This window comes from Perognathus longimembris, chromosome 25 (genome assembly GCF_023159225.1).
Source record: "Perognathus longimembris pacificus isolate PPM17 chromosome 25, ASM2315922v1, whole genome shotgun sequence".
Classification (NCBI taxonomy): Eukaryota; Metazoa; Chordata; class Mammalia; order Rodentia; family Heteromyidae; genus Perognathus; species Perognathus longimembris.
Window position 1 is genome coordinate 4,189,567 of NC_063185.1, and position 13,881 is coordinate 4,203,447.

Sequence of the window (13,881 nt, forward strand, 5' to 3'; positions counted from 1 at the left end):
AGAAGTGGAGCTGTGGCTCAAGTAGAGTGCCAGCTTTGAGCACAAAAGCCAAGCAAGAACACAAGACCCTGAGCTCAAGGCTCAGTGCTGATACAAACAAAAATGACTACTGCATGTGGGAGTGGTATGTGCCAAATATTGCAGGTATTTTTGTCAGTTGTGGGTCTTGAACTCAGGGCCTGGACACTGTCCCTGAGCCTCTTTATGGTCAAGGCTAACGCTTTACCACTTAAGCCATTTCCAGTTTTTGAGTGGTTAATTGGAGCTGAGCCTCAGGGGGACTTTTCTGCCAGGGCTGGTTTTGTTTTGTTTTGTGTTTTTTTGCCAGTCCTGGGGCTTGAACTCAGGGCCTGAGCACTGCCCCTGGCTTCTCTTTGCTTAAGGCTAGCACTCTACCACTTGAGCCACAGTGCTACTTCCATCTTTTTCTATATATGTGGTGCTGAGGAATCAAACCCAGGGATTCATGTATACGAGGCGAGCACTTTACCACTAGGCCATATTCCCAGCCCCCAGGGCTGGCTTTGACTCATAATCTTCAGATCTCAGCTTCCTGAAGTGCTAGAATTACAGACATGAGCCACCTGCACTGGCCTAATACAGGTCTTTGAATGGTGTTGTCATTAGTTCTTTTTCTCCTCTGGGCCTCTGCTCACTCTTCACTTCCATAACCTGGCTCATCTCTCCCTCACTTAGAACCAGAAAGGATGGTTGTGTGTTTCCCATAAGATAACAATGAGTCTTGCAAACTGTAGGCTATAATAAATGCTTGCTTTACCCTGGGTAAGGCTCTCAAACAGATCTGTATCAGGGATAAATCGGTTCTCAGGTCAATGACAGAAACCCAACTGGCTTAAGCAACAAGCAAAGACTGCATGACCAATGTAAGTGAAAGATCCAGTAGAACGATCCAGAAAGATTCAGTAGCTTCAGAAGCAGCCAGACCCTGGGTGCTTGCATGGAAAGCCAGGGCTCTGAGTCTTTCTTCTGGAGCTCTGCTTTTGTCTGCTCAGGCATCAGTCTCAGGAGTGTGGTCCTCGTGTGGTGGCAGCTTCAAGAAAAGAAATTTCTTTTTCTCCAGAGTTGCAACAAATGTCCCAGAAATGAGCTTCAGTGGACTGGCCCAGCCCATCCTCCACCCCTAAACCAGGCCCAGTGCACCTGATTGGCCAGGCCAAAGCCCAGAGCATCTTGGGAACCTTGGGGGCTGGAGATGGGAAGGGATGACCCCTCAAAAGAAAAATGGGGTCGAAGTAGGTCTGAGAAATGCTTGGCCTGGGGTAGGGACTAGCCAGAGTCAACCTGAGCTCTCCAAGAACAGGTCTTGGCAGATGAAATGGTTTCCCCTTCCACTGGGAGTATTGGCTGGGTGGAGTGGGTTGGGAAGGGGGCAGTGCTGGAGATTTGTGGACAAAACCTGTTTATTTTTGTGGGTTTACCAGTGAGATATGGGTTGAACAATGGTGGAATCAAGGTGAGACTTCTGGAGATGATAACAGAGCAATCCATACATAGGTAGTCTTTTTTCCCCTTGTGCTGTCTTAGGGGCTTGAACTCAAGATCTAGGCACTGTTCTTGAGCATTTCTACTCAAGGCTGGTGCTCTACCACTTGAGTCACAGGTCCACTAATTGGAGATAAGAACCTCACAGATGTTTCTACCCAGGCTGGCTCCAAATCTCCATCCACAGGCGTGGGTCCCCACTGCCGCAGCAATGGTGAGTGGGTATTTTTGAGTGGGGAGGTGCTGGGCTCTGACCTGGCCTCTGCCATCAGTGACTCTGCAGTGAGGACTCCATTGAAAGTCCACGTGGCATGCCAGTCTCTCCTGAGAATGACAGGAAGCCAGAGAAAATAGCAAGTACTCTGCCACATAGCACCCACATCCTGAGATCTCCATATGGGAGAGGGAGTCGATGGATCCAATGGCAAGAAATCAGCGACTCAGGGGTGTGGATATGGAACAGCACCTCTGCAAGTGGTAGAGAGCAATTAAGGGACAGTACTCAGGCTCTGAGTTCAAGTTCAATACAAGCATACAGAGAGAGAGAAAGAGAGAGAGAGCAGATAAGGGTATTTTCATCTTGGTTTACAGGACGTTATAACACATTGTTTCTTGTTAATTTTAAAAAATTTAATCATATAATGTTTGGTGACATTGGGGATTGAACTTGCAAGGCAGGTGATCTATCACTTGAGCCATGCCCTCAGGCCATTAGTGAAAATGTTAATGTTTATTGTTAGTATTAAGTAGTTGTATAAGGGGCTACAATTCCATAAGTCAGGTTATGAGTGCATTGCTTCTTGACAATGTCACCCCTTCCTTCATTCCTAATTTAATTGTGCCAGTACTAGGGTTTGGACTCAGGGCCTAGGTGCTGTCCCTTAGCTTTTTCAGTCAAGGCTAGAGCTCTACCACTTGAGTTACAGCTGCACTCGAGCTTTTTGCTGGTTAATTTGAGATAAGGTTTTCAGATTTGTCTGCTGGGGCCGGCTTTGATCTTTGATCCTTAGATCTCAGCCTCCTGAATAGCTGGGATTACAGGCGTGAGCCAAAGGCCCCTGACTTAATTAAGAATTTTAAATCGGGAGTTTTCACATACAATGGCTTCATTTAAAACTGTGGCAAGCAGAGCCATGCTGGGCCCAGTCCCCTTCAGCTGCCCCCTTGGACGGAGCCCAGTGCCCTGCCGTTGCTTTCCAGGAGCCCAGGGTCTGAAAGTCACACTTCTGTGGCTGTGGGGAATATGTATTTTAGAGTTCAGCGAAAAGCAAACAATTTTCCCTAACCTTCTCCATCCAAAGTGGAAAACAAAAGGTAGCCCGAGAGAGGGCCTCGTGTCTCAAGAAATCCAGGAGAGCTCGCAGCTCTTTGTGGAAGCCAAGAACGTTCTAGCATCTGCCTAGCCTGCAGCTCCAGATTCTAAGACCCACCAGCCTGGAGCTGGGGACCCCACCTTCGCCCCTCCCCGGCCCCCCTTTCTAAACCCAGAGCGGGCCCTGTCGTCCTGATGCCCGTGCACGGGGGACGCGGTTGTCCCTCTTCTCGCGCAGGCAGCCCCCCCCCCCCCCCCCGCCTCCTGTATCTTAACCCACTTAGGGGGTGGGGGCGGGGAACGGGAGGCTCCGCAGCGGTCATCGCTGGAGGGCTCCCGAGCCTACGTGACTCGCCCAAGGTCACCCGAAGCCCGAGCCCCAGGACTTTCTACTTCCCAAAGCCTACGGGGTTCCTCCACACCCCCGTCTCGGGCGCCCAGTGCGCTCCCGGCGCAAACGCCTGGTGCCCCGCAGGCTGCGCTGTGCCCCGGGCTTGTTTCCTTCTGCGCATCGCGCCGTGGGCGTGGGGAAAACCTTGGGGCTCGCGGTCGCACGAGGACCCCAGGACCCTCCAGATTGCGCATAGCTGGTATCCGGCCTGCTGGTCTCGGGGAGCCTGGACATCCCCGCGCGCAGGCTGCGCCCCCTCCCGCGCCCCCAGTCCCCCGCTCCCCCCTCCCCGCAGCCCCCCATCCAAGCCGCCGGCGGCGGGCAGCGAACCTCGGCGCTCTGACGACCTCCGAGCGCGGCCCGCAGGCGAGGGGTGCGGGAAGGAGGACGGCGGAGCCTGTCCAGGGCACCCCCCAATCCGCAGGCTGGCGCCGAGCCGGGGTCGCCGCAGCCCCGCGCCCCTCCCGGGCCACCTGTGCGCAGACGGGCGGGCCCGGGAGAGCCCGGAACCCGGGGACCAATCCACTCCGGTCCCCGGAGACAGCGAGGGGCGGTGGTAGGCCTCCCCGCCCACCGCCCCAGCCCCTCCCGGGGAGGAGCCCCAGGCGTCGCCCGGAGGGATCCCCGGGACTGCGGGTGGCCCCTCGTGCGCGGCGCCCGGCAGCCCGGCCCCTCCTTCCTCCCCCGCCGCGCCCCGCCCGCCGCCGCCGCCGCCGCCCCGCTCCGCCGCTCCAGTCCGGGTTTTGCGGCGCCCGGCGGCCCGCTCCCGGGCTGCGGGCTCCGCGCGGCGGCGGGCTCGGTGCGCGGCGCGGCGCGGCTGGCGCTTGCGCTCCGCCCCGGCTGCATTGCTGCGCTCCCGGCTGCCCGGGGGAGCCACGCGCCGCGTGCGCCCCGCAGCTGGCCGCCCGGAGGCAGCGCAGTCCGCTGGCATGGGCCCCGGGGGCGCCCCGAGCCGGGGCTCCGGGCTGCAGCGCTGACCGCCCTCCTCCCGCCCGCGGGGGCCCCGCGTCCCGCCCGCCCGCGGCCATGGCCGTCCGGCCCGGCCTGTGCCCCGCGCTCCTCGGCTTGGCCCTCGCCTCCTGGCTCGGCGGTTCGGGTGAGTCACGCCGCGCGCGCTCCGGGGAGGCCGGCGGGTCTGGCGCGCGCGGGGGCTCGCGGCGGGGCGATGGGGGCGTCCTCGGCTCCCGCGTCCCCCTCGCCCCCGGCCCGGCTGGGAGCACACCCCCTCCCCGAGGCCAAACTTTGCGAGGCGGGACGCGGGGCCGCCCCTCGCCGCCACGCCGCGCGCTCTCCCGGAAGCCTGGCGGTGCCAAGCGCAGGAGCAGCTGGCGGCGCACGGGGCCGGCGAGCGAGGACGCCCCACGCGCTCGGGTGTGTGTGTGGGGGAAGTTTGGTGGTTGCCCGGCCTCGGGAGCCGGAGTGGGGGAGCCTTGAGTCAATCTGGAGAAGATGAGCTGTAAGGATTCGAAGACGAGAGGGTCTGGACTACGTGCCAGGGTCGGGACGGCAGGAGGGACGGTGAGGGGGAACCCCTCTGTCCCCCATCTGCCCCGAACACTCACAATCCCACAGCTTGGCACCTGGCCTCTGCCCACGTCCAGAACACAGTGTCCTCCGCTGTCCCCGCCACACACGCTCGCACACGTACACACTCGGGCGTAGAGGTGCCCGCAGCAGCCCCCCAGCTCCTGGCAGCCTGTACAATCAAGGCAGCACCGCCCCCCCATCCCCCGTGGTTGGAGCTGGTTGGGACTCCTGGCTGCCCCCTCCTCAGCCAGAGTTGTGGGCTTTTGGTCCACCGGCTTCCCCTTCTCCCCTATACTCCACAGCCCCTCTTTCTCCCTGTGGGTCCCTTGGACACCTCTTAACGGGGCTCAACCCTCAACTCAGCCCCATCGTCTCCTTCGTTTTCTTGGGTGAGGGGCCTGGGGGCGGAGGGAGTTTCCGCTGCATCCTTTGTCTGTTCTCAGTCCTCTCTCCAGGGCCTTCTGATCCCTGCCCTGTATTCACTTAACAAGGTGTGTGTGGGGGGGGTGTCATTTGTACCATCGCAGGGGCTAGGGGTTTGCCTTGGGTAGTCATGGATACCTCAGAACCTGGGCCATAGGTCATGGCAGAGGTGAAAGGGTTTGGGGTTTGTGAACTGTCCAGCTGGATGGAGGGGAGATCGGTGAGTGGAGGGCTCAGGGACCAGCTTGCTAATCGAGGCTGATGGCTGCTTCCTTGGGGGATCTCTCTGCACAGCGAATCTTGCCCCCACCATGGCCTTACTGCCCTCCCCACCCTGCCTTGAGTCCTCTCTCTACCCCATCCCACCTCCTCTGACCATCTCCCCCACGACTGACGCCCCTCACTTTAAGAAACCCTTTTCCTCATATCCTTCCCTTCTAATCCTCACACAACAAGGAGGCTGAGCTGTGCTGGCTCTGTGTGTGTGTGTGTGTGTGTGTGCATGCGTGCATGCACATTGCACACATGTGTGTGTTAGGGGTGTGTGTGTGCATGCTCTCCAGTTGAACACTTGGGGTTGTTGATTGCACTGCAGATGGTGATGACCTGGAGATATCTATCCTTCTGCACCAGGCTCCGAGTAGGTGCCCAGGAAGTGTTTACTGAGTTGGACGTGTGAGAGGCTGTGGTCTGAGCTGCGTACTGCCACGTGAGCACGTGTGAGCGCTGTGGGCTGACATGTGTGCCTGGGTGATGGGGGGGAAGGCTGGTGTGGTACGTGCAACATTGGTATGCATGTGGCCAGCTGAGTCTGTGCTGGCCGGCATGGCTGTGCGTGTGTGATGGTTGTGGGCTGGCACGCAGGTGAGCACGTAACACAGGTGCTGTGAAGTCCGGGCACCGAAGCCAGCCATGGAGGACTGGGTTTCTTTTCAGGAGGCTGTGGAGTAGATGATTTGCAATCGCCGGTCTTGGGGCACCTGTTGGGGGCCTGCTCTGAGGCTGCCTGGAGCTGGCAGATGGGCCTTTTGGAGCCAGACCTGCCTCTGGTATCCACTCTGAGGCCTGGGGCGGACGGTGTGGCTAGGCATGGGGCTCTACACGTCCCGGGGAAGGAGAGCCCTCATCCCGCTGTGCCCCACAGGTACCAGGGATCTATGGACACCCTGGCGGGCTGGCCCTGCGGTGACCCCAGCGCTGTCAGTGCCCGCCCATCAGCTCCTGGCAACAGCAGCAAGTGAAAAATGCATCTGTCGGTGGCTATGGGCGGGATGGCCAGCTAAGCGGGCGGCAGGGGGCGCCGGGGGTCTGCACTGCCGAGCCACCGCAGCCTCCTGTTCCCCGTGGCTACCGACATCTCACACAAAGCCAATCTTCAACACAGGCGCACCTGGGCAGGCCGCTGTGTGTGCTGCACACGCAGGCACACACCTGTCTTTCCAGATTGTCCCCTTTATACCCAGTCACCCGGCTGGCACCAGCGCCTTCCCCACTCCTAGGTGCCTTTTCCTTTCGTTTCGTATGGGTTCTAGGGCTAGAACTTAGGGTGCTGTTCCTGAGCTTCATTTTCCTTAAGGCTGGAGCTCTACCACTTGAGCCATGGCTCCACTTCCAGCTTTTTCAGTGGTTCATTGGAGATAAGAGGCTTTCAGACTTTCCTGCCCAGGCTGGCTCTGAACTATGATCCTCAGATCTCAGCCTCCTGAGGAGCTAGGATGACAGGTGTGAGCCTTCTGGAATACTCTTGCCAGACTCCCAGACTCCCCAGCAGATGGTGGGGCCTGAGGGGGACCAAGCTCCCACATTGCACCTTCTGCCCTTGCTTCTTCTCAGCCCTGCTGTCCACCCTCACTCTGGACTGGCCTAGACTCCCCAGGCTGACATTGCTCTTTATTCTAACCCCTACCTTACACACAGGACAGGCTGGCCTTTGGGGAAGCCTGGGTACTCCCAGGAGCAGAGAATTATCCTGGCATCCTTCCTTATGCCCAGTGCTGCTGAGCCCCAAGCTGGAGCCACATGGCCAGCTTACCTGAGGTGTGGGTTGGCGGGTGTGTGGAGTGAAGGAGGGGTGTGGATCCCTTTAGATGAAGCCCCTCTGACCAGGCCTGCTTATTCTGAGCCAAGCCCTTCAGCAACTGCTCTTCCCAGGGGCCCTGGCCCTCCTTGTCCATCCCCCTCCCCCCAAGCCCTGGCTGGGAAGCTTCCCATCCCTCCGGAGCCCCATCTCCTTCACACTTCACATCTAATCTGTCACCGAGTCCTCAAGCTCAGTCCTACTTGTGTCATTGCTGTGTCCCTTGCCTTCTTTGTCTCCCCCTCCATCCCCAGCACCCTTTATCCCTCACCTGGCTCATTTGCCCACCGTAGTGGCTACCCCCACTTGCCTCCCTCTTAGGCCCCTCCTTCTCAGATGTATCCCCCACCCCCCCCCCTCAGCATAGGGGCTGGAATCCTGCTAGAAAGCTCAGTGACTCCCTGGAAGCTGTAGATGAAAGTCCAGTCTTGAGCCTGGGGTGTGGGGTGGGTTTAGGGAAATCTGGGGTGGGTGGGCTTAGGGAAGTCCTGGGGGGGGGGCTTAGGGAAATCCTGATTTGCTTGGCAGAGCACCTGCTGGCCCACCAGGAGGGTGAGCACCCTGCTGGTGGGCTTCGCACCAGGGGATCAAGCTCCAGGCTCTGTAGCTCCTGTACGGAGAAGTGCCAGTCAGCTGCCACCTGGGGCCTCAGCCTCCTCTGCTCGGTCCAGACCGAAGGGCCAGGATGTGATGTCCTAGCATTGGGTTATGGCCAGAGGCCTCTGGCACTTGCCACCTCTTGGTCATGGAGTGCCATGGTGGGTATGCACAGGGACCCTGCCCTCTGTCCCCAACATGCTCGAAATCACAGCCAGCTAAATGCTTAATTGTGTGTGTGTGTGTGTGTGTGTGTGTGTGTGTGTGTGTGTGTGTCAGTTGTGGGGCTTGAACTCAGGGCCTGAGCGCTGTCACTGACCTTTTGCCCTCAAGGGTAGCGCTCTACCCACTTTGAGTCACAGCTCCACTGCCAGTTTGCTGGTAGTTCCTTGGAGATAAGCATCCCATGGCTCTGAACCTGGATCCTCAGATCTCAGCCTCCTGAGTAGCTGGGATTCCAGGCGTGAGCCACCAACGCCCCTCTTGGTTGGTTCTTTTTAATTTAATTTTTTGTTTCCTTGGTTGGCATTTGGGCTCTGTGGGCAAGCAGGGAGAGATCCTCTGACCAGGGAAGAGAGAAGGACGGCCCTTGTTCCTGAACACAAGTGCCTCCCGTCCAGTGCTGAAACTATACCCTGCCCCCCAACTTCTCCCACACACACAGACGGAGAAACAGCTCACAAGAGTGTGTGTGTGAGTCACCCACACAAGTATCTGCTGGGTTCTGTGGTGCACCCCCATCCCCATGCTGGCATCAAGGTCCCCAGAGTAGGTGTTTCCATGTGTAAATAGTGTCTACTCAGAGATGACACCAAGATTTGGGCTGCTCTTTGGGTCACCTATGTGGGTGCCTGCTCCTGCTGCTGGCCCCCAGGGCTCCAGCTGCCCTGGCCCCCGGCGGCGGGGTGCTCAGCTTTCTGCCTTCTGTCCTACCGGTTCCTGCTCCCCTCCTACTTCCCCATTCTGTCCCCTTGTCTGCCTCTCACGGGTCCTCCGACTCCTCTACAACCATGTGGAGTAGAAAAGGTGGGAGCTGCCAGGTGTAGTAGTTCACACTTGTAATTCCAGCACTTGAGAGACTGGGAGGTGGGGGGGGGGGAATGGATGTAAGTTCAAGGCCAGCCTAGGCTACATAGCACATTTCAGGCATGCCTGAGCTGTACAGTGAAACCTTGCCTCAAATAATAAACACACCAGGAACCAGGCTGCTCACACCTGTAATCCTGAGCTCTGGTCATTGGTTCAAAGCCAGCCCAGGCAAGCATCTCCAATTAGCCACCAAAAGTCTGGAAGTGGAGGTTTGGTTCAAATGGCAGGGCATCACTCCTTGAGCAGAAAAATCTAATGAGAGCAAGGGGCCCTGAGTTCAATTCCCCATACCGGCACACAAAGTAAATTTACAAACAAAACCTGCAAGGGCTTTGGAGACAGCAGGATAGCTTCTAATCTGACCATGCTCCCTTCCCCGCTGCTGCCCCATCTGTGTCTGCTTCCTGGGGTTAGTGTTGTTGGAATGATGGGCAGAGAGGGGACCCCCAACATCAGGCAGCCACCCGAGGCTTGTCTAACTCCTGTGGTATTGGAGGGGGTGAGTTAGAACAGGGCTAGGGGCTTATAGTGCATCAGGGGACAAACCTAGAGATAGGGAAGAAAAGCAGAGCCTAGGGAGGAAGATGGGCTTTGGGGGGTGTTCTGAAGTCTACCCCACCTGTACATACACCAGCCCTTCAGGAATTTGGGCCAATTCTTGAGTGTGTGTGTGTGTCTGTGTGTGTGTGAGTTGCGCTTGAACTCTGGGCCTTGGCATTGCCCCTGACCTCTTCAGCTCAAGGCTAGCGCTCTACCACCTGAGCCACAGTGCCGCTTCTGGTTTTCTGGTGGTCCACTGGAGATAGAGTCTCATAGACTTTCCTGCCCTGGCTGGCTTCGAACTATGATCCTCAGATCTCAGCCTCCTGAGTAACTAGGCATGAGCCACCTGTGCCTGGCTTGAGAGTTCTGAGCATCACAGTTGGGGCTCAGACCATTCAGGAACACTGTGGTAATGGTGATCAGCTCCAACACACAGCAGAGTAGGTGAAACTGGATTCCAGTCCTGCCAGATTACTGCATATTGCTGGACAAACCGCTTCACTTCTCTGTGCCATTTGCCCCTCTGTGTATGCAAGGATTCGATGTGATGACTCTGTCGGGGGCACAGTGCCCAGGGAGGCTGCCTCAGTACCAGGCTTCCCCCAGGAACTGTGCACACCTGCTCAGCACCTGCCAACGTCTTCAACAGCCCTGGCACTGGCTGCCGGCATTGCCTGGGAGCCAGGTGGCAGAGCTGGGCGTCGAGTCCCAGCCCCCATGCCAGAGAGCTGGGTCCTGCTGACAGAACCAGGCTTTCCCAGGGACCCCAAAGGCCAGGTGCCAGTGCCAAGGCTGCAGGCAGCTTTTGACCCCACTCAGGAGCTAGCACCCCAGAATTGTGGGGGTGGCTAAGTGGTGAGGTCTAGGATCAGGGTGTGACAGAGGAGATACTTGGGGTGCAAATGTTCATGGCCCAGAAATCCCTTAGAATGAAACTGCCCCAGGCACCTGCCCAACCCTCTTGGCCTGGCCTCAGCTTCCAGGCTGGACCTCACAGGGGGCTGCAATCCAGCTTGGGTGGGCACTGGGTCAGGGTGAGCTGTTGGTGATGGACAAGGCCCGGGGTCGCTGTCCTGCGGGTATGGAGGTGCAGCTGGCGGATGGGAGGAGGCTGGGGCACTGGAAGCCCGGCTGGGAGAGGCCTAAGTGGAGGCTTACATTTCCCGGTGAGGGACAGGCCTGGCTTCTTTAGCTCTGTCCCTCTTCATGCCCAGGGCTGGGCACAGCTCTAGGTGTAGTTCCCCAGCTTCCCCCTTCTCCGTCCCCCCAGTCTTGTTTGAAGGTGGGGTCTCTGCAGGGAGACTCAGATCTGGTGAGGCCTGCTCAAGGTGGCTGATGTGATTCACAGTAGATGACACAGGAGGAAGTTTGGGAGCTCATTTTGATGGGAAAGGGACCCTGAAAGCCCCTCTCTCCCTGTGGGGGGGTGCAGCCATCACCAGACAGGGGGGGTCCCCAAGAACCAGGGCCTCCCACCTCGGCGTCGCCATGGTGTCGGTCAGGAAGGCTCAGGGTCACCTTGAGCTCCTGGCAAATGCCTGGCTGAGATTTGGGGGTGAGTGGGAGGGAGTGTGTAGATAGACAGGCCCCTGCCCCTGCAGGAGGCAGGCGGACCCCTCCATCCCAGAGCTCCAGGTGGGGCCCCACCCAGAAAGTCCAACCCCCCGGGGGGTGGGCTCACCCCAAATGGGGGCCTCACCCCAACCAGACCCATCCCTCCTTCCTCATTGAGGCTGGGGTCCATTGGAGCTGAGGGGCTGCAGGACGTTCTGGGGCCCGCATCTCCTTGCAGCCCACCCCCCATCCCGGATCCCCTGATTGTGCCAGGCAAGGGCTGGTAGGCGTGCCTCCCGGTGGTGTGGGGGTGGCCTGGGTGGGCGGGGCCCCCGCAGGGCGCGGGGGGCTCCGGGGTTCCCGCGGGGCGCGGGCCGATGGAGGCTCCGGGACTCAGGGGATCCCGCGGGGCATGGGCCGATGGCGGCCTGGGGGGCTCGGGGATCCCGCGGGCGCAGGCCGATGGGAGTCCGGGGGCCCCTGCGGGGCGCAGGCCGATGGGGGCTCTGGAGTCCCCACGGGGCGCTGCGCCTGGGCCAGGGCCTCCTCGGGGCGGGAAGACGAACGCGCGGGAAAGTCGGGCAGCCGAGCCGGGAAGGGGCGGGGTCCGCCCGCCAGCCCGCGCCGCCCGCCCGATTATCGGCTCTTTGTTCCGGGGCGGAGTGAACAAGTCCCTGGCTGAGTGCTTGGCTGCCGGCCTGGAGCAGCAGCCCTGGGCCGGGCACTGCTCTGCCCTTCCCTTCCCACCCCCTCCTCTCTCTTCTCCTCCCTTCCCTTCCCTCCCCTGCCCTCCCTTGCCCTCCCCCGTCCTCCCCTTTCTTTCCTTGCCCCTCTCCTTCCCTCCCCTCTGACTCCTCCCTTCCCCACCCTCCATGACCCCTGAGGAGGAGGGGGCCAGGAAGGAGGGAGGACGACTCCCCAGGGCACCCCTGTAGGGTCCCTTAAATGCTCCCAAGTCTGCCTTCCCTCATACCAAGGCCCGTCCTGGGCAGGCAGTCGCCCACCTAACTCTCGGACCCCTGAACGCATGGCTCTGCGAAGAACAGAGAGAGGAGCCGTTGGTGGCTGCCCTGTGGCTACTTGTTTTTCTATTTAATCCTCATTCACTTGGTGATGATAGCGATGATGATGGCGACAAAAGCAAGGCCAGGACCTAGCTACGCCTAAATCATCTCATCTAAACCTCCCAGATGCGAGGCTCACACCTGTCATCCCAGCTACTCAGGAGGCTGAGATCTGAGTATGGAGGTTCAAAGCCAGCCTGGACAGGAAAGCCTGAGACTCACCTCCAATTAACCAACAAGCTGGAGGTGTAGCTCAAATGGTAGAACACCAACCTTGAGTGAAAACGTCAAGGAAGAATACAAAGCGCTGAGTTGAAGCCCCAATACCAACACACACTAGCCCTGGCCCGTGGGACAAACCATAGGCAATGTGGCTCTTCTCTGCCAGGGCTTGCTCTACACCTCCCACGATGATGGAGGAGGCTTGGATTCCTTGCATAGGCTTGAGCTACATCCTCACCACCCAGCCATCCAGCCTCCTAACCAACCTCTCCTGTGGACATGCTTCCTAAACAGGGCTGTGGCTATTAAAAAATAAAACCAAAAAAACCCTCTGGGAGTTGGCTTTTCTCACCTGGTCCAGCAGCTTTAGGCTATCAGGACTGTCAAAACCACTCTTATGAGAGTGGCTCATCCAGAGCTGTTCCTTCTGGGGGTCACACAGGACGGCTCCCCGCTTTTCCGTCTGCCTGTTTTTTTGAGCTGATACTGGGGTTTGCACTCAGCACCTCTTGCTCTTTCTTAGCTTTTTCTGCTTAAGGCAAGGTGCTGGACCGCTGAGCCACATCTCTCCTTCTAACTTGCTAGTGATTCATTGGGCTTTCCTACTCATGCTGGCCTTGAACTGTGATCCTCAGATCTTAGCCTCTTTGAGTGGGTAGGATAACAGGCATGAGCCACCAGTGTCTGGCCTCTGCTTTTCAGTTTGTAAGACAAGGCTCCTGCCTGGCCACACCTCCATCTTCTCCACTGTTCTTCATCTAGTTCTGAGGCTCCTATTGCCAGCCTCCGGGTGTCAGTACAGTAATAACACCATTCTGGGTCCCAGGAGCTCATCACACTGACAGTACCCCAGCGGGGAGGAGAGGTATGTCTATTGAAAATATTGGACAAACCCAACCCACATTGGTTTAAACAATGGCAAAAGAAAAAGTAGAGAGAAGGGATTTAGTGGGTCCTACAACTTGAAAAGTCAGGGACAGCCTGGTTTCAGTCATGATTGAATGCAGAGAGAAGAGCTGGACCAAGATCTTTCCATCTCCTCTGCCCTTTGGGGACTGGTGTCACTCTCCAACAGCCTCCCCCTCCCCAGCCCCGTCCCAAAGAGGCTGTCAGGCTTGGCACATGGTCCAGGTCTGAGGCAAGAGATTTCTCTCTTCCTTCAACCAGTCAAGAGATGCCCCAGTCTTCTCTTACTGCTTACTGGTCCAACTCAAGTGTTGTGCCCAGTGGATGAGCCAGTCCCATAGCTAGGAGTTACAGTTATGCAGATTAGGTTGGGCTTAGCCTATTGTCCTATTGGCCATGTGGCTGTGCCCTGTTTTACCAGTAACCCTATAACAAAGAGGGACTGATTTCTTTTGCCTTAGACATAGGATCCCAGAATGTCTCCTTTCTTTGGTCACTTGCACCTGACTGAGAAGCTTTGGTAGGATGGCATTTAAATTTGTATGAGGATCACTAGGCTATGGCTGCTCCAGTGGACATTTGTTAAATTGAAGATCTGTCTGGCTTCCCACCAGAGCTCTGTATACATCATCTTGTGGGTGTTTTGTTTTGTTGTCCTTCGTGGGGCTTGAAC

The 13,881-nt window shown here is 58.1% G+C and overlaps 2 protein-coding genes across 3 annotated transcripts in view; one reads left to right on the forward strand and one right to left on the reverse strand.

Moving 5' to 3' along the window:
* Window positions 1-3,218: 3,218 nt before the first annotated feature.
* LOC125341773 lies at window positions 3,219-4,137 on the reverse strand. Its single transcript, XM_048333867.1, has 2 exons — window positions 3,909-4,137; window positions 3,219-3,679 (listed from the first exon to the last, which is right to left on the reverse strand). The coding sequence occupies exons 1-2, from the start codon at window positions 4,135-4,137 to the stop codon at window positions 3,219-3,221; spliced, it is 690 nt and encodes a 229-aa protein (XP_048189824.1).
* The window catches only part of Unc5a (unc-5 netrin receptor A), a 58,168-nt gene continuing 48,268 nt past the window's right edge, over window positions 3,982-13,881 (forward strand). For both annotated transcript variants that reach the window (XM_048334072.1, XM_048334073.1), the window contains exon 1: window positions 3,982-4,302. In XM_048334072.1, the coding sequence (XP_048190029.1) occupies window positions 4,233-4,302 (70 nt within the window). In that variant the 5' untranslated portion in view covers window positions 3,982-4,232. The remainder of the gene's footprint in view (window positions 4,303-13,881) is intronic.

Bases quoted from the DNA above. Each gene is read 5' to 3' on its own strand.
- LOC125341773 (XM_048333867.1), bottom strand. From the start codon at position 4,137: ATGCCAGCGGACTGCGCTGCCTCCGGGCGGCCAGCTGCGGGGCGCACG. The intron at 3,680-3,908 runs GCGGGCGGGGCG...GTCTGCGCACAG, and splicing joins GCGGGGCGGCGGCGGCGGCG to GTGGCCCGGGAGGGGCGCGG.